Source organism: Malus sylvestris, chromosome 9 (assembly GCF_916048215.2).
Source record: "Malus sylvestris chromosome 9, drMalSylv7.2, whole genome shotgun sequence".
In the NCBI taxonomy this organism is placed as follows: domain Eukaryota; kingdom Viridiplantae; phylum Streptophyta; class Magnoliopsida; order Rosales; family Rosaceae; genus Malus; species Malus sylvestris.
The window spans coordinates 23,737,664-23,758,213 of NC_062268.1; the positions used below are offsets into that span (position 1 = coordinate 23,737,664).

Here is a 20,550-nt window from a genome sequence, read left to right on the forward strand (position 1 = left end):
ACACACTTCGAAAACATAAAACTAGCTAATCGAAAATGTCATTTATCCACGTAGCTTACAATCTATAAGAAGGGAACATCTTTGATTCTCTGACAACGATTTCAGGATTGAGCAAGTGAAGCTGAATAAATAATTACCTTCTTCCTATCTTTCTCTATCTTGATTTAACTTTTCAAGTTTCTCTTTGTGAGAAGAAATAGTGAGCATGGGACTACGTGCATAAATATGAGTAGTCATTTTAGCAAGTTAATAAAAAGACTACGTGCATGGTGATATACGTTATAGCATATTAAATTCCCAACATTAAGCTTAGATTCTAGGGTGTGCATAACAAGTTTTAGTCCGAGCAAAACACCATTCATGATCATCACTGCCACACACTTCCCATTTCACCGATTCATGCATAATATAAACCAGCATCCCAACCCACGCATCCAATTTCTCAGATCCACATTCAACTATACCATCCACCCTCCCACGTATTGAACCCCTCACCCTCTACAACTATTTGAAAACGATGGTAGATGAATTCTCCCAAAATAAAATCAAAGGACAAAGCTGAAACGAGTACAAAAGTTGATGATATACATGGGAAGTTAGCAAATTGAATCCGAATAATCACAAAAACAAAAGTAAATCTTGGATATACTATAAAGACCATTATTGCATAACCAAGGTACAAGGACAAATAAGTGTATAATGATTTAACCGTTGAGTTTCTTTTTTGCTAATCTTTTAATAAATGTACGATTATAAATTATAATGTGGATGCATACAAATCTACACATATAATTACAAAATTTTACGAAAATAGTTGCATAAAACAAGTTAGAATAGGCTTTACAATTTACATAATTGAAGAGCACAATAATATACATAAAAAGGTGACATTTCTTTTACAAAATATGGGGTGCAATCATCATAGTGTCCTGTATGATGAGAACAACCACAGATGCATTGCAGATGCTAACGAACAACCTATGCTACACGTAAGCAGACATTAATTTCAATTTTTACTCTGGCTTTTGCACCTGTACGACGCCAATTTGAAGAGAACTTAATGTTTTCTAACTTTGTAATCGTATGTTTATCAGGTATCCAAGGTGCACTCGCTCAGTTTCCATTGGTACGAACATGAGTGGGATTCGAACATTGGTTTTCTGAAATTGTTTTTTCCTGATTCCGCCACTGATGTTCATGTTTATTCATGCAGTTCCTCCTGCATACTATGCTCATTTGGCTGCCTTCCATGCAAGATACTACATTAAGGGCGAGTATCCAGACGGAGGTTCTACTACTGGATCTACAGTTGGGGGTGCTGGTGATGTGCGGTCCCGTGCCCTTCCTGAGATCAAGGAAAATGTGAAAGAAGTTATCCTCATGTGTGCCCTCATTTGCAATTGATGGGTTTTGGTTGTTTTGGTTGCGACTCGTGTGTAGAGGGAGGTCGAAGACAGCTTCTAAAGAATCGCTGCTGCTATTACTGCGACGCTGTAGGAACTCCTTCACGATTTTCTGTAGTCAAATGGATATTGAATTTAGAACCAAAAGAAATGCATACTGATTACATCCACTTTTAAAACTACGGGAAATGAAAAATAAAAATGTCAAAAATATAAATATATGTTAATTAGCTTCAATATCGGATCCGGTGTCCACACCATTGAAAACAATAAACTAGCTAATTATTGGAAAATGATCAAACACTAAAGGCTTATATAGAGGGATGTTTAGGGATAATTACCTCTGGTGAATCAGCGATTCGATTGGCAATAGTGAGAGCCATCAGAAGCTCTTCATCATCGTGATCATTGTCTTCATCTTAACCTTTTCTTTCTGAGGCTATGGATGATGATCTCCAACACATCGGATCTCCACCAAAAACCGGCCGTACGAGCTACAGCTTCTGTTCGAGTGTTTGTCCACAGCGACCTCTTTAGTGAGTTTTTATAGGAACAGAAGAAGATTCGAGAATTTCTGTCGTTAGGGATAGGTTAGATGATTTGATCTTATCTGGTCTGACCTGTGTAGATTTTTTTTCTTTTTTTTTTCTTTTTCTTTTAATCAAATTCTTTGTACCTTGTATTCAGAAAAGTCGGATATAATCGCTACTAATTAATAAAACCCTCTTTGTCAATCAAAAAATTGTGAAAAGACAAATTAGTCTTCTATCACACAAAAAAAATGATGGGCAATAATGTAATTTTACATGTCCAAATTTTACTGTTTTTTATTGAAGTCTCACCTACAAGTGATGTTAAAATACCTCCAATATTTACAAAAAAAAAAAAAAAAAAAAAAAAAACCAAAAACGAAGACCTCTCACTTCCCCACGTTCACTCTCTCTCTCCCTCCCTTCTTCTCATTTTCTAAGAAAATGTGTTCATACACACAAAGTGTGTAGGCAAATGCTAGTAAATATTTAGGATTTGAATATGTCGTTAGTAGTAATTGTTGGGTTCCCTTATTTTAATTGATAGGTTTTACAAGCAGTAAATGTTTTTTTTTTGTCCCAAAAGTATTTATTTATTTATTTATTTTTGCGTAAAGAGATATTAATTTTTTTAATTAAAAATAATATGGATGTAGAGAGTAAGTTGGATGTAGAAAGAAGTGAAATGAGTTCAAATAAAATTTTCCAACTATTTTTTACACAACTATTGATACAAATTTTTGTGGGAGCCACTTTGTAATTTAATTCACTCATTTGAATTGTCTTTTCCTGAATTAGTTCTTTTCTCAAAACTAACATTTACAAAAAATCACTCAAATCTGAAATCATATGACTGTTAAATTAAGGGCTTAGTGTTTCTTTGTAAAGTCGTATTCATCCATTTTATCACTACAAATGAATTTCTTAAATGTTTTTTTTTTGTTTAATTTTTTGCAATAATGATCTATGAACGATGTTTTAAAAGATAGGCGGTTCGAATTGCTAAAATACATTACGGAGTGGGCCCCACATAAACTTGTATCAAAATTCATGTAAAAAAAATTGTCACATCTTGGCCCAGGCTCCCACCACATCACGGGCTTGACTCCACCGTAGCACGATATTGTCTTCTTTGGGCCCCGACCAAGCCCTCACGGTTTTGCTTCTGGGAACTTACACAAGAACTTCCCAGTGGGTCACCCATCTTGGGAATGCTCTCGCGCAAACTCGCTTATCTTCGGAGTTCCGATAAAACCTAAAGCCAGTGAGCTCCCAAAAGGCCTCATGCTAGGTAGAGATGGGAATATACATATCAAGCTTAGAGGATCCATTCCCCTGGGCGATGTGGGATGTCACAATCCACCCCCCTTAAGGGCCCGACGTCATCTTCAGCACACTTCCGGGCAGAGATTGGCTCTGATACCAAATTGTCACATCCTGGCCCGGGCCCCCACCACATCCCAGGCTCGACTCTACCGTAGCACGATATTGTCCGCTTTGGGTCCCCACCACGCCCTCATGGTTTTCTTTTTGGAACTCACACGAGAACTTCCCAATGGGTCACCCATCTTAGGATTGCTCTCAGGGGAACTTGCTTAACTTCGGAGTTCCTACGGAACCCGAAGCCAGTGAGCTCCCAAAAAGCCTCGTGCTAAGTAGCGATGGGAATATACATATAAGGATACAAGATCCACTCCCCTGGGCGATGTGGGATATAATAATCCACCCCCCTTAGGGGCTCGACGTCCTGTCGGCACACTTCCGGCTAGGAATTGGCTCTGATACAAAATTGTCACATCCCAGCCCGGGCCCCCATCACATCCCGGGCTCGACTCCACCGTAGCACGATATTGTTCGCTTTGGGCCATGACCACGTCCTCACGGTTTTGTTTTTGGGAACTCACACGAGAACTTCCCAGTGAGTCACCTATTCTGGGAATGCTCTTGCGTGAACTCACTTAACTTCGGAGTTCCGATAGTACCCAAAGCCAATGAGCTCCCAAAAGGCCTCGTGCTAGGTAGAGATGAGAATATACATATAAGGCTTAGAAGTCCACTCCCCTAGGCAATGTGGGATGTCACAAAAATACTCCCACGAATCTGCTCCATGTTTACTTGGGTTATATCAATAAACCTTTTATTTTTGTAATTGGTGGATTGCCGCATTGGTTGAAAGTTTTATTCAAGTCATTAATCTTGGATTTAAAACCCTTTTTCTTCTCTTTGTAGATCAATGCAAAATATCGTTTCTAAAAATCAGCTTAATTTACAAGTGAGTAGTTTTGTTATGAGAGCTAAAGTATTGTATAAGCTTTGAGTAGCCCTAGCCCCCATTAGTTGCCCTTTCCTATCATGAATCGTTGCTCCCACACATTCTTGCAATCTCCAGAAGAAAACTACCAGTATTTAACTTGTAAATACTATCAGGTGGTGGCACCCATCTCAAAACTCTCTTCGAATGGTAGCTGACTTTCATTATTATGCGTTCTAAACTCAATGTGCAATTTTGTGGTACTTACAATAACAACTATAGATTTCTAGGGTGGATATCCATGCAAACAAATTAATGATAATGGTTTACCTAAATCATACTTGGCTTGAGACTGATTTCATAAAATACAATATAAACTTTAAATTGATGCATAATTTGAATACAATTTTCGTTTTTTTTTTTCACTATTCTATAGAGAAAATGATATTGCCATGACTACGGGTGTGTGGATCCGCTCTTTTTAGAAGCTTAATAAAGTGACTACATGCATGATCAGATACGCTTTCACTTATTAAAAGACCTAGCGCAAACTTTCATTCCAACTAGAAAAAATTTGCCGTGCTCATTCTCAATATGAGATAAGCATGTAATTAGCTGCAAGATTACTGATTCTCTCTAGAAAGAAACAAATTTCAAGAAAAAATAATTATTCCAAAACAAAAAAAAAAAAAAATTAACTTCTCTAGAAAACGTATATGAGCTAAGCCAGTAATTAGAAGCAAGATCACTACTTCTCTGGCCACATTCTCAATATCGAGCAAATGAAGCAAAACCATTGTTTATATCTCTTTATGTTGAAGTTAGTCCCGTTCAACTTCTCATGAGAAGATAGTAGAGATCACCATGAGTCACACAATTACCCTTATCACTAGTAAGGGGAAACCTTTGATTCGAAACGAAAATAAAATTTGGGGTGCTCACAACAAGTTTTAATCATCCATTTAAAAAAGAAACAAACTTCAAGAAAAAACAAAATAGCGGAAGAGAGATTGCTGCAGTTTCTTCAATTGAGGGTTTATACCTGTGGGAATTAACAAAAAGGATAAAGAATGAAAATAAAATCAAAGAAAAATTTTCTTTCTTGACCTATGAATCAGAACTTCAATTCAGTTACAATTCAGAAAAATTTCACAAATAATAGTTATATAAACAAGTCAGAAGGCTTTCCAGTTTACACTGTCAAATGGGACATGCATAATTAATTGACGGCCACAGAAATATAAATAAAAGGGGTCATGAAGCCATGATCCCAGTGAACTCATTCCTTTATTCTTAACTCTCCACATATATATATAGCTATCTAGGATATATCGTATTTTCTACATTTTGTTCTTCATAAATCGGTCAACTTTCATGCTGCTCCGACTCTACTGGTGGTGCACAGTCTCAAGACTGGCCTGACATTACCAAGCATGTTGGCGTGGTCTGTGCAAAACATGGCAGGATCCATGGACAATGTTTGGCCAGCATTTTCTGTCAAGTCAAATTGATTTTGAATTTAGAACCAAAAGAAAATGAGACTGATTTGGGTAATCAATCTGGTAAGGAATATAGAAGATAAAACTTGGGAAAAATAAATTTCAAAAGTGTTAATTAGCTAGTTAGTTCAATATCAGATCCAGTGACCAAACCATTTGAAAAAACAATAAACCACCTAAATGGAAAATGATCAAACCCTAAGGGATCAATTAGAGGGATAATTACCTCTGGTAAATCATCGATTCGATTGGTGATGGTGAGATCCATCAAAATCTGTTCATCATCATGATCATCGTTATCGTCTTCCTCTTGACCTGAGGCCATGGATGATGATCTCCTACACATAACCCTACCAAACACGCCCAAAAAGGAAGAGCTAATCCTTCTACTTATCTACATATACGGCCAACCTGCAGCGTCTTCACTGAATATATAGTGACCATGGAGGATTGGCGAAGAGAAGGTAGCTAGGGTTAGGTTTTAGGGATTGATCTTATCTGGCCCGGATCGTGCTCGTGTATCTCGCTGACGTGTGTGCCTAGCTCACTCTTTTCTTCTTTTTCCTTTTTCCCTTTTTCTGTCGGTATTTTCCTTTTTTTTCTTTATTGGTTTTTCATTTCAAGAGACTGATATTATTTCTTATCCTTATTTCCCCATCTATTTTTAATAAAAAATTTAATACCAAATCTAACTTTATGTAAAAGAACTTCAAAAGCGCTGTTAAGAATTAATCCTCTTATATGTCATTTGTAGTCAAAAGAAAAAAATTAAAATGAGAAACGAATAAACCTGCCAAGCCCTCCCCATTTTCTCTCTTCAGCCCTCGCCCATTTCTAACTCTTTTGTCCCCCTCCATCTTCTATCTCTTCCGTTCTCCCACCCACCCCAATTTTGCTCTCTTCTTTTCTCCCTACCTTTTAACCCTTAATTCTGAATTGAAATTTGGAATAATTTTGGATATGAATCTTCAATCTATATTTGGTAGATAGAGAAAGAAAGATAGGGGAACCAAGAAAGAAAAAAAGAAGAAGGTAACTTTCACAGCAGCAAAGAGAAAATGAACTGCTGCCATCATATGTGGTGCATGGCTGTGGTTGTTTTCATCTAGGTTGGACGGGGACATTCATGGCTATTCCATTCTCCTAAAATCTCCAAGATTCAATCATTCTTTATATTTGTTTTAGAAATATAAGTGGGTGGGAAGAGAGCGTTTGGGTTTTTAAACTTTTTATGCTAGGTGAAAATATATTTGTAGATGAAAAGATCAGGATTGGTTTCTAGATGATGTGAACCAGCTGCATGATCAGGCAAGGTTTAGAATCCTAGCTCGAGCTGAAGAATATAAGACTCGGTGGTGATTGAGTTTTGGTCGAGTATAATTCCAAGCATAACAAGATAATGCTAAGTAGTTGAAATGCTATCAAACTCTCCAATTTGAGCATCACAAAATTTACTCTTATGAATACAAGAGGATTGGTAACATAGAGAGGACTTTCAACTCAACTCACAAATCAATGTTTGATGCAACATCCTTTGACACCCTCTTGTGAAAAGTAATTGCTTTACTAACTGTCAGCACAAATTATGATTGGATAGACGGATTTGGGTTAGCAATTGACAGATGATGAAGAGCCTTTGATTCTTTGACTGAAAGACCCCTTCACATCCTTTCAAGTTTGTGGCTGATTATTTATCCTAAGTCTTAGTTGAGGAAGAGCCTTTGATTTTTTTTTTCACTAAAAGATGTCACTTCATCAACCTTTTCAACGAAGTGAGGTGTTTTATAATTGGTTAGTCACATGTCACATTCAGAGGTCAGCACACAAGCGGCTAAACCTTTTGCACAATTAAGACTCATATATTCCTTTGAGTATCTTTGCTAGTATAACTTGATACTGATTTGGTAAACGTATATTTTTATCATTATAGTTGAGGCTGTCGAAAGATTCAGAACTTCACAGGATTTGCATAACTTTGTCTTAAGGTTTTAGAACTCAAGGACGAGAGTTCCTTCAGCCGAATTCGGTTGATTTAGAAGTCAGATGTGCAATTTACAACATCACAATATCTAGAATTACTTGCTCGACCGAGTTCGACAGTGAGTTGGCTCACCTTCAGCATCCAAACCACCAAAAGACGTAGTTATCTCTTAATTACTTTGGCGCGAGCGCCACGCAAACTTTGTAATTTTTTGGGTTAGCAGAAACATACTTTAAAGAAAAAACAAACTAATCCCAAAAATTTATCCACATAAACTACGAGCTAAAACTAGAAGAAGACAACAACGATAATTTTTTAACAACAATCTCAAGCGCGAGCAAGTGAAGCAAAACCGTTACTTACCTTTTTTCTATATATGTTTCTCTATTAAATTTAGTTCAATTGAATTTCTCTGGATTTTCTTTGCTGAGAAGAGATATCAAGGACAAGACTGTGTGCATGAATATATATAACGTTCTTTTTAGAACAAATTGGATAACTTTGATTTTAATCAGAGACAATTTGCTGCATAAATAACAAGTTTCAATTATCCAATAATAAAAAAACACAGTTAAAAAAATGAATGATAATTTAATTGCTTCAATTTCCGTTACATGCAAGCAATGCTTAAATAATAGTACTAGTATCGGTGAAAATTTTCAAGTTTTTAAATAAATTTTCATCAGATCCATTGAGGGTGACCGATGTCGTTATATAATTCGATGTTTCCACATATTTTCATATCCATATTGCTAGGGCCAGGTGCGGCTCGAGTTGGGTGGAGGATATTAGGGCTGGGGCACGTGGACCTGGGTGTTAGGGCGTCAGTTTTGGGCTGCTCGAGATGGGCTACTAGGCATGGGCCTATGTGGCTGAAAGGGAGATAAAGAGGAGGTGCGAACCTCCTAGCTGATTAGGCTGCTAAGTTTAGGCCTGTGCAGCAGGGGAGAGATGCGGGAGAAAGAGGGCAGCGTTAGGGCGCCTGCCCTTGCCTTGCTAATTGGGTCGTTGCGCCCTTTAGGCCGAGAGGAGGAAACCAGGCCATGGGGCTTGGCGTGGTGCTGGGCTCTTACGGTATTCTATATATTTTTTTTCTTTTCAAGCAGGCTTCTAACAATTTTTTTTTCTTGTGCCACTTGTAGGATTTTTTCAAACATGTCTTCTTCGAGCCACAAGAATGATGAATTTATTCTGCCGTTGTATCACCAGGGTGGATCTACAAGTAAGCTAGCTTAGTTCATGACTGCTCATGTCAAGAAAGGTTCCAATGAGCAGTTCAGGGACTTCCTTGAGATGTTTAAGCATGTAATTCAGTCTAGGGTTCGTGTGAAGTGGGCCAAGGAAGGTAGCAGCCGTGGGCCATGTAAGTCTAGGAAAGCTATCAAGTTTCAACCCTACTACTTTGTGTTTGGGTTCACCTTTCCTATGCCTTAATTTTTCTAGGAGGTGATATGCTCTATGAAGTGTGGTCTTGGTCAGTGCCCTTCGAACATGGTCTGCGTGATGGTGGGATTCTACAACTTGGGTAGGTTCTTTGACTTAGACATAACTACCAAAGAATTTTAGTACATTTTTTACATAGGCCACATCGATGGTGTTGAGCAGCTAAGGACATGCCATAGGCTCTTCGATCACTTGAGCAAAGGGGATCATGACTGGGCTTGAGAGACCTTAGAAATTAGCGGAGAGTGGGAATCCAACTCCTCATATGGGCTACGCGTTCCGATTGCTTTCATCGTTGGTAAGTGGGCTGCTTAGTCTCTAAGTTGTTTTATACTTTTTGTTGAGATGCCTTCTAATTTATCCACCTTTATTTATGTAGATTTGGAATTTGGCTCAACTTTCAAGACTTCTCCAAATATGAAGAAACTGAACATCACTTTAGGGATCCCTACTAAATATCATGAGTTGCCTTAGCTGCTCAGCCCTGTTCATCGGGCGAAATGTTGGCTGCTCCCAAGGGAGAAGATAAGGAGGATCAAGTATAAGGCGTTTGCTCATGAGCCTGTTGCTGGTGGAGGCGAGATAAAGAGATCTTCATCACTTGCTCGAGAGCCGTCGGTGGAGAGGAAGATGAAGACTTCCTCTGTAACTCACGAGGGTCCGTTCATTGTTGGGAGGATCGTGATTGACTTAACTTCTTTTAAGGGGAAGAAAGAGGTTGTTGTTGGAAATATGCCCTGAAAGTCAATCTTTGGAAGAAACCTTTCAGGCCAATAAATGGATGTATAGATGACTCTTATACATCAAATGGCAAAGATACTATTTAGGACTATCTCTATAAACGATATATGTCCTAAATGGTGAATCCATGGACAATGGATCGATTGAAGAAGTAATCTAATGAAGTTAGACTACAGAGACCTTCTTCACATAACCATCATGTCCAAAAGGTTCCTGGTCATAGGATTGTCGGAGGGATACTGACAATGCATAGACCGGTACATACTATGTCCGCTTCAATTAGAAGGATGGAAAGTCTCATCCCATTCGTGTAGTGACACTAAGACAAAATGTAGGTGCTCATTAAGGGAATGAGTTCACTGAACACAATCGAACGAGAGTACTTGCATGGAGGTCTACTCACATGTCAAGCAAGTAACTCTAATAGTTGGAATAATGTAAGTAGTCCTTTGACCTGAGGCATCATCGTTGTCTTGTGGTTAAGTACTTGATCTTTGATTATGTCAAAGTCACTTCATCCGCGGATGTCCACAGCATAGTCGGGGTTAAGCCACTTAGTCATGAAGGTAAGTGAATGCGCAACAAGGAATCTCTAATCCTCGTTAAGAGAGGATGAATACTCTATGATATGATTATGGAATCTTCGGTCGAAGTATCGAGCGTAATAAAGGAAAGCGTTCCTATACGACTCAATTGAATCTTATAAGAAGGAATAATCACATTAGGGGTTTGACATAATATATCCATACCCTAGTGATGTGATTGAGAGTATTGTTTTAGAGAAGGATCGAATTACATTGTAATTCCAACTGAATAGGTTCTCTGAACAACTTCTACATTAGCTTGGGTAGCCATGATATATGGTTAGATGTCACTCATGGCTTGTGAGTTCTTCTAGATGATTAAATGTAGTCGTCAAAGAAGAAGGTGAATTAAAAGTAAGTTTTTAATTCACTAAGTGATTGGATTAAATATAATCAATTGGATTGGTGCCAATCACCTCACTGCCTTGCTAATTAGAACCTAAAACGATTGTTCACCAATACACTCTTGTAGTGAGTAACTAATGGATGATGGAAATAATTAATTGGATTAATTAAGTGTTGTGATTAATTAGAAAGTCTAAAGAAATCATAAAAGTGATATAAGATCATTTTGGGCTTAAAGAAACGTTCGGGTTTAATTGGGCCCATTGGGCCTAAACCCATTGGGCTTTTATTCAAGCATTGGATGACTTGAAATAAATAAAAGCCCAAAGCCCAAACAACACAAAGGGGCCGGCCAAAGGAGGGAGAGAAAGGTCAAATGTTGATTTGTTTCTTTTTGGCTATAAAAGGAACTTTATAGCAAATGTTTCATTAGGGTTTTTTAAAGTGTTAAAAGAACAAAAGAGAAAAAGAAAAATATCTCTCTAACACTCAAAGGGCCGGCCACCATAGGGGGATTTAGCTAATCATCTTTTCACCCCTTTGGTAATTCCTTCATCCTTCTCACTACACTAGTGGGTGAGGATCTTTAGAGGTTTTCAATTTTGGAAACTTGAAGAGAACCTAGGAGCACTCATTCTAAACAAAGTGGAGGAGGCAAGGAAGGAGGCTAGGCTCAAGGAGTTCAAGGAGCAAAGGGCTTGGAGGTGGTCCATCCTTGGTCTAGGATCTAGATCAAGAGGTATAAAACTACTCCTAAACTTTGTTCTTGTATAAATTTGTTTTTGATGCATCTTACATAAACCTATGCATCTTGAAGGGGGTTTACATGACTATTGCATTGATATTATTTGATAACATGCTTCCGTTGCTTTCGTATATAAATTTTGAATTGTATATGCATGCTAGTCACTAGAAATCCCACATGAATCTCATAGTATTCCCTTCAGTTGTTGGATCTGAGCTTATGAAGCATGCTACTCTAAGGGTTGTTAGAATAGTTGCGCAGTAGAGGAGTCATGTTATGCCCTTTATGGGATGGTTTATTTCGAGACAACGATTAGTGTCCAAGTCTGATCTGATTCCATTGCTAAGGCGGCGCCAGGGCTGGCCTCTGCTATTGAAAAGGAAGCGCCTGCCCACATGAGCAGTGTTGAAGTTCCATTCGAATGCAAATATAAGGTTAGTATAGTCGCACAAGTAAGGGTGTCGAACCACAGAGACTGAGAAACAACTTAGTAAAACCTTTGACTCTTACAAATTAGCATTAGTTAAAGACTCCTATGACTTAAAATGGGGGGTTTGAGTAATTTTGGAAAAGAAATAAAGACAGAAAGAAAAGGGAAAAATTAGAACTATGTAAAAATAAACCTAAGACATGGAATAGGTTAGAAACATTCAGGATATAAAGCTGACTATAAATAAACAAAGTCTTTTCCCTAAACATTCCTGAATCAGTGATATGATCTTTTAACTTATCCCTTTCAAATGCACAACTAAGATGTTCACATATCTAGCATGGCATATAACTAGATTGTATGAATCCTCTCTTACTTTGCACGTTAGATGCATGGCATATACATAAAACTTATATTTGTTGGTGCAACCTAGCATGGCGTATACTCGGATTTAGCACCTAGAAACTCATTAAGAACGAAGAGAATTATGAACATCACATGAACCCTAGAACATGGCATTTATCCTAGAACTTCATGGAATCAATTTACATGATTAGTTCTGAACCTGACCATATGTTACTAATGAATGAAGGAAGATATGGTAGTCATCTTTATCATTCTCAACATAAATCAAACATAAACAAGGTAGCTAAGCTTGAAAATATGTGCTTTAAATGATTGAAATAGAAAACTGATTCTAGCTTGCAAATGAAATTGATAAACTAAAGCTGCTTCATAACATTAATTCAATCATGTCTAGGGCTTCAAAGTAGCCCTAAGTATCCATAAACTAAATTAAAAACTTAACAAAATACATAAAAAGTTAGGAACGCTAGAACCTAGAAACTGCTCAAGGCTGAAGACTCATTCTCTCTCCAGATTCTGTGTTTTTTCTGTTTTTTTTTTCTCCTCGTCTTTTTCCTTCTGATTCTGGGTATTTTTCTCCTATTAAAAGGCTTGAAGTTCTTCTAACAGCTGATACTGACACATTTACATCTTTGAATTGATTCTTATTTATAGCTCATTACAATCATCTTTTAGTATAGGAGTAACTGAAAACTAGCTGTTATCAGAATTTGTATCTGAACAAATCTTCTTTAATCTATCATAAGTTCTTGTCAAAAGCTCTAAATCATAAGCTATAAAGACCATCAGAAAGAAGACTTCCAGGGCTTTCCAACCATATATGACCTATTTTCTAATTCGTTCTGAGCACTTTAGGGCAAAGCTCTCAGGTTGGCTGTTCTGCAAGGGCCTTTTTTGGCGGATCTTGGGCCACTTGTTATAATATTCAAAATAAGATTATTTCTTCAAGCCCTTACTTTCATCCTGAAATACAATACAAACAACAAAATACCTTGTGATGCATAGAGATTTTAAGTCAAAAACCTAAGTAAAAGAGGGCATATAAATATAACTTTATGCACTCAACAAATTCCTCCAAACTTAGATTTTGCTAGTCCTTGAGCAAACCAAAACTAAAAGAAACAAAAGCAACAGAAAAGACAAACATAAGTTAATCTAACACCAATTCCGTTGGTGAGACGAATGCATTCAGCTTATGCATCAAGCCTTTAAACCTCTAGGCATCCTAGTTGGAGGAGTTGTGTCTCCTAAGGGTTTAACAGTGACTGCACCCATAAATGTCCTAAACAACCTACAAAACAATGATTAGAGCACTTTTGAAATAAGATAATAAGAATCAAAGCTCAACTATGCCTTACATTTGTAACTTTGACTTTACCTTTCCAGCAATCAAATTTGCATGTTAGTGAGGTGCTCTAGCCCAAATTCAACTTTTTACTAAGTTACAAGCTCAAGCAAGGAAGATAAGATTTGTCTCAACTATAAACTCATAGATTCACTTTTTCACTTGATTCTTAGGGCTTGCTCTCAACAAGTTTATGTGAGTGAGGTTATGTAATGGAAAGCAAGATATTCTCATACATAATTCAATTAGAAACAAAAGAACTTTATGGATAGATCTCATGAAAGGAATCAAATACTAAGAATAGGATAGCACACATACTTACTAACATCCATGATTACATCCTCAAAGATCAGCTAGGTCTTTCATAAGGTTGTAATGTAAGGTTTTTAGGGCAGGGACTACGAAAGGATGGATAAGGAATACTAGAACTTGAGATATACCAAAGTGTCTTCCTTGCAAAACCAGCATGCTTTCCTCTTGAATTGATCTTTTTTACTTGTTCTAGGAGTCCATGACCCATGGATTTAGAAATTTCATGTTCTTTTTTTTCTTTTCTTATTTTGCAATTCTAGCCCATGTAACCTCGGTACATGCCACTTTCTTAGCTTAAATCTCAAGCATTATATTTGTCTTCATCACTTTGGTATTCCCCAAGCTATAGGGAATGGCTATTAAGGGGGAAAATGGGTAGAGTTTAGTGTGGGTGATGAAAGATATGGTTGTGTTTGGCTTCAAAATGGGTAATGGCTCACACAACAAAGGTAGGGAATTAGGCTATTTACTAGTTAAAACATGCACAACCTAATATCATCTCAATGAGTTCATTCATGGGTGATAATAAGCACAAGTATCCACAAAAGAGAATAACTCTTAGTATTCAATCAAAAATGAATAATGAGATCATTTGAAATGAATTTGAAAGAAAAGGATAGGAGTAGAAATAGTTTAATCCCACTAAAAGAAGCAAATAGGCATAAAATTTCACAAAAGGCAGTCTCCACTATCCTTCTTTTAAGGCTTGAACTAGTAACTTTTCACAAGTATTCTTAGAACTGAGAGCAGTGGTATTATATAGCATATACAACAACTTTCAAAGCATAGCCAAAGTTATGATTGCAAGACTAAGTTAAACATGTACATTCCCATTATTTAATTGCAAATAGCTCTAATCATGACTCAAAAAGACTAAAAATTCAATACCACACACTTTGTAGCTGCTCTAAAGCAATGTGCTGCTTCAATGGATTGAAAGACATACAATTGAAAACAAAATAAATTAAGTTAGTAAGCAAAACTAAAAGGAATTACAAAGTTGTTTAAGCCCAGTCCTCGGCAATGGCACCATTTTGTTGAAGTTCCTTCCGAGTGCAAATATAAGGATAGTATAGCGGCACAAGTAAGGGTGTCAAACCACAGGGATTGAGAAACAACTTAGTAAAACCTTTGACTCTTACAAATTAGCATTAGTTAAAGACTCCTATGACTTAAAATGGGGGGTTTGAGTAATTTTGGAAAAGAAATAAAGACAAAAAGAAAAGGGAAAAATTAGAACTATCTAAAAATAAACCTAAGACATGGAATAGGTTAGAAACATTTTCAGGACATAAATCTGACTTCAAATAAACAAAGTCCTTCCCCAAAACATTCTTCAATCAGTGATATGTTCACATATCTCGCATGACATATAACTAGATTGTATGAATCATCTCTTACTTTGCATATTAGATGCATGTCATATACATAAAATTTATATTTGTAGGTGCAACCTAGCATGGCATATACTCAGATTTAGCACCTAGAAAATCATTAAGAACAAAGAGGATTATGAACATCACATGAACCCAAGAACATGGCATTTATCCTAGAACTTCATGGAATCAATTTACATGATTAGTTCTAAACCTAAACACATGTTGCTAATGAATGAAAGAAGGTATGTGCTTTAATCATGTCTAAGGCTTCAAAGTAGGCCTAAGTATCCATAAACTAAATTAAAAACTTAACAAAATACATAAAAAGTTAGGAACGTTAGAACCTAGAAACTGCTCAAGGCTGAAGACTTCTGCTCTCTCTAGATTCTGTGTTTTTTCTGTTTTTTTCTCCTCTTATTTCTCCTTCTGATTCTGGGTATTTTTCTCCTATTAAAAGGCTTAGGAGTTTTTCTAACAGCTGACACTGACACATTTACATCCTTTAATTGACTATCATATATAGCTCATTACAATCAGCTTTTAGTATAGAAGTAACTGAAAACTAGTTGTTATCAGAATTTGTATTTAAACAGCTTCCTTTTATTCTGTCATAAGTTCTTATCAAAACCTCCAAATCACAAGCCGTAATTGCATAAGTTCTAATTCGTTATGAGCACTTCAAGGCAAGGCTCGCAAGTTGGCTGTTCTGCAAGGGCTTTTTTTAGTGTATCTTGGGCCACTTGTTACAATATTTAAAATAAGATGATTTCTTCAAGCCCTTACTTTCATCCTAAAATACAATACAAAAAACAAAATGCCTTGTGATGCATAGAGATTTTAAGTCAAAAACTTAAGTAAAAAATGGCATATAAATATAACTTTATGCACTCAACAAACAGCTGTGAACAACCTGCGAACTCAGCTTTAGGGGATTTTCCCAAATCCATGCGCTGTTGAAGGCCAATCTGGTTGAGGACACAAAAGCATGTGCCAAGTTCATAGTTGCATGTTTCCTATCGGTGGTCCATTAAAGCTTCCAAATCCAACAAACGTTATTCTTCTCCACGTGAAGTGCCCATTTTTTCTTCCTTGCTTTCCTTTGTCTTGTCAGCTTGTCAGTTTGTCAGCAAACTCTTTTTTTCTTCTCTATGAATTTTTAAAACTTTTCCAAATCCCGTAGAACTTTACGTGGCAGTAAACATCTATTTATTTCCTTCTTGTAGTAACTTTTTCCTTGGTGGGATTCATGCCACGTGGAGTGAGCATTGTGATAATGGTTGTTCTTTGTGAGTGGCTTTCTTCGGGTTCTTCTGGTTTTATGCAACACAGCATCACTAAAGCCATCTCCTTCAAGCCCCATCGACTTCCTTCGGGTTCTTCTGGTTTTATGCAACACGGCATCACCAAACCCATCTCCTTCAAGCCATGTCCTGCAACTTCCTTCGGGTTCTTATGGTTGTATGCAACACGGCATTACCAAACCCATCTCCTTCAAGCCACATCCTGCGACTTCCTTCGGGTTCTTCTGGTTTTATGCAACACGGCATCACAAAACCCATTTCCTTCAAGCCACATAGTGCCCGGATTCCATCTGGAAAACCACTAGAGATGTTCGTTGGAGACGTGGTACGACTGCCATTTCTATTTGGGATTTTTTGTCTAATGTCGGCAGTTGCTAGCATATAAGTTCTTGTTGCTGCCCAAAGTTTTCTAAAGACAACGTTTGCCTGCAAAATAATTTTACTGGAGAGAAGATGAAGAGAAAATAATCATAGTTTTGTACCTTCTGATTGTTGCTTGTAGTTTGCTCTTCTTCCTTGAAAGCCTCCTTTTTCGTTGCTCAATTTCTATCTTAATTTCTGCAGCATACCTTTCCTTTTCATTCGTCCTCTGTGTGCTTCAATTTTTGTAGCCTGTCCCTCTTTTTTTTTTCGTGTCCTTTTATTTGCTTTGGTTTGATGCCTTTTTAGAGGCGAAAAGTTGGACATGGTAGTTGAAGCTAGTGGGATGCTATTTTCTTAGGGTGTGGAGATGCTGAGAGAAAGCCATCACTTGAGTGGAGAACGTGGGAGTTTGTGGAGAGTTCTAGACACACATGATCTCTATACTTGGTTGCTACGTGGATGACAAAACTCCATCAGACTTGTCACAGTCCACGTACGTGCGGGTGTAGAATATATTTTTTTTAATTTTTATTTTTCTCTTAAGTCTCCCTGTTTTTAATAAGAGTTGCTAATATATTTTATTTGTGAAAGTATATAGCTCAACAGTTGGGTCGGGTCGGCGGGTTAAAGGAAGGTCTGATTCCCTTCTCTATCCCCTTATCTCATTTCTCTCCCTTCTTCCCCCCCCTGATTGGTCAGTGTCTCTCCCTTTCTCTCCTTCCCTTTCCATGACATCCACACACGTGGCTTCTCAGATTCTTGCTCCAGCAAATCTAGAGCCTTCCAGATCCTTGCTCCAACATATCCTTGCTCCACACACGTGGCTACCCCTAACTTCAATCGTTAATAACTTATTCGTTATAACTCAGTTTCACGAACGGTTTTCGTCTACACACTCGTAGGGCTGTCCTCTATCCAAATCTGTCAAGAAATCTCATAAAACATTTCCTTGTAATTATGTTAATCCAGTTAGGCGCATTTTCGTCTTTTCAACTTAACCATAAATTTTACTACGTAAATTATAAAATTTTAGGAAGAAAAATTTTAAAAGTTCTCAATTTAATTTTTTTCATAACCATAAATCAATTTATTTTTGATTTTTTCTTCACATATTTATATATTTAAATTTGTAGGGTATTACAGGAACTTCGTTTTCCCATAAATCTTTCAGCTTATTGACCAACGGCCGCAGATAAACATCGATAGACTTGCCCATATCCTCGGTTATCAACATAACCATCATCATATATTCCTCTGGCTAGTCCCAATCTTATGTGCCACGGCTCGCACACAAAATCAAGGTACAAATGCTCAACCTATTTACATCCGTTAGTAGGATGCCTCATCAAATTGTCATCCACCCGCCTGTCTTTATGCCATCTTATGTCGTTAGCAGTATGCATCGACATATACAAACGCTAAAGCCTGGGCTTTAGTGGACAATAACACAACTTTTTTTGTAGAATCTTCATCTTATTATTTTGAGCTACATTTTAAACCTCAACTCTTTGCATACAAGGCATTTATCAAGCACTTCATTCTCCTTATAGAACAATACACAATTATTTTTTCACGCGTGAATTTTTTCATAGCCCAATCCCATACCATTCAACACCTTATTCGCACTTTTGTGATCTTAAGGCAAACAATTGTCCTTTTGAAGCATCCTCTTGAAAAGGCCCAAAAAATAATCAAAGCACTGGTTGGACATAAAAAACTTTATTTTCTCATGCATCAACTCCACAATAGCCATCAGTACCAAAAAGTCCTTGCAACGGCGTATAAGTCTTGTTTGGCACTTTTTAATAGTTTTTCATAATCTTTAAATGCTCCACTATTCATGCTTCAAGGTACGTCATCTCCCCCTTCCTAATCCAAATTCATCAAGACGTTTGGAAAAGTATGATATAAGATATCCATAATTTGTTTGTTTGGATCGGTATATGATTCAACTATCTCAACTGATGGAGTCACGTGTGAAGATGAAGCATGTATTAATCGTTCCCCATGATTATTCAAGTGGTATACCTCTCCATCATACATGTCTTACTAAATGATATTGAACATTTTCATAATACTCAACCATTGAATTGTTACATTTCTTACACCGACAATGGATTAGAGGTTAACCCTGGTTGTGTGGCAGGGCGAAATCAATAAACTGATTTATTCCATCAAAGTATTCGTTTGCACATCTGTAGGATTCTGTATCAATTGTTTGTCCATATTGCCAACTAAAAAAATAAATCACAATGCTTACAAACACTTCAATTATAAAATGCCACCATATGCCTCCACTCAGGGTCCTACCCCATTCAGGAATGCACACCTATGTGTCGTATTTTATTGCATTATCAGATTAGATTTCGACGTTGGAAAAAATTGGCAGCATATTCTTGTAGTTCTTCAAGTGTAGCACGTATGTACTAAATACATACGCAGCACTTGAAGAACGCAAAGACATGCTACCAAATTTCTCACCATCGAAATCTAAAACCGCAAACTACAATGCATAACTGTGCATTCCCAAACTCTCCAAAAAATGGGGCAATTCAAGAGACCGGGTCATACTTTTGCATCCATGTGCGAAATCCAACTAATTAAACAAGAAACTAAGTTTTCACGAAAAAAATGTATAAAGTTAAGTACTATTAACTTTGTATAACAAAAAACATTTTTGTACAACCCGTTCAAAGATGTTTGCATACAAATAAATTATATCACATAAATGCTTAAAAAACAAATAAATAAACTACAATTAATGTTAACGACATAGTTGAAGAAAATATGCCTCCTAATTCGTTCCTCACCAATAGTTGTTAAAAAAAAACTCACACACAACAAATTTATGTTTCTTAGCTTCATTGTATAACTTCCAAAAAAATATTCAAAGCAAATTCGCTTACCAAATGATATAGGCGATGAAGAGTAGGAGAACGAGAACCAGTGATCGAGCTAAGGGAGAGGAAAGACAGTAAGTTGAGGGAGATGAGAGACAGTGAGCTGAGGGAGAAGGAGAGGCAAAGCTGCAATGAATTTGCAGTTTCTGTCTCTCTTAGCTCCAAATTTCTTCTCTTTTATCGCGTTTTTTGCCTGACCTGGCGCAACGAAAATTTTGTTGCGTAAAACATATGCATTCCACTTTTTGGCGCCAACTCGATGACCATTCCCGTGGTTTCTAAAAACCTTTGCGGGACGACATCGTTGACATTTGTCACGCATAGCAGTTTTGCACGACCATCTTTTTTTCGTAGCGCAACAATTAAATTATTATTTTTTGTTATTTTAAAATATGTTTTTCATTTATTACTTTATTCATTTTAAATCACATAAATGTTTAATAAACAAAGTAATAAAATACACCTGAATAAATCAACAAATGTTTAACTTAAAGCATTCATGCATATTTAATTAATATAATCATTTATTACAATACTATTTCATTCAACAAAAACTTTAAGATCCCATATTAAAAAGTACCGTTCATAAAAACTTAAAACTCAAATGTTATTATTTAATTAACCATAAAAGA

At 36.9% G+C, this 20,550-nt stretch overlaps 1 protein-coding gene and 1 long non-coding RNA gene across 2 annotated transcripts; both read right to left on the reverse strand.

Annotated features, from left to right (window-relative positions):
* Window positions 1-819: 819 nt before the first annotated feature.
* On the reverse strand, window positions 820-1,921 carry LOC126634076 (uncharacterized). Its single transcript, XM_050304559.1, has 2 exons — window positions 1,745-1,921; window positions 820-1,515 (listed from the first exon to the last, which is right to left on the reverse strand). The coding sequence occupies exons 1-2, from the start codon at window positions 1,784-1,786 to the stop codon at window positions 1,114-1,116; spliced, it is 444 nt and encodes a 147-aa protein (XP_050160516.1). The 5' UTR covers window positions 1,787-1,921; the 3' UTR covers window positions 820-1,113.
* Window positions 1,922-5,261: 3,340 nt separating this feature from the next.
* On the reverse strand, window positions 5,262-6,182 carry LOC126634078 (uncharacterized). Its single transcript, XR_007627189.1, has 2 exons — window positions 5,910-6,182; window positions 5,262-5,678 (listed from the first exon to the last, which is right to left on the reverse strand). It is a non-coding gene; the product is annotated as an uncharacterized LOC126634078 (long non-coding RNA).
* Between the last annotated feature and the right edge of the window lie 14,368 nt (window positions 6,183-20,550).

Coding starts and splice junctions, on each gene's coding strand:
- LOC126634076 (XM_050304559.1), bottom strand. CDS start 1,786: ATGGCTCTCACTATTGCCAATCGAATCGCTGATTCACCAGAG. Junction 1,516..1,744: donor GAATCGCTGATTCACCAGAG/GTAATTATCCCT, acceptor ATTTGACTACAG/AAAATCGTGAAGGAGTTCCT.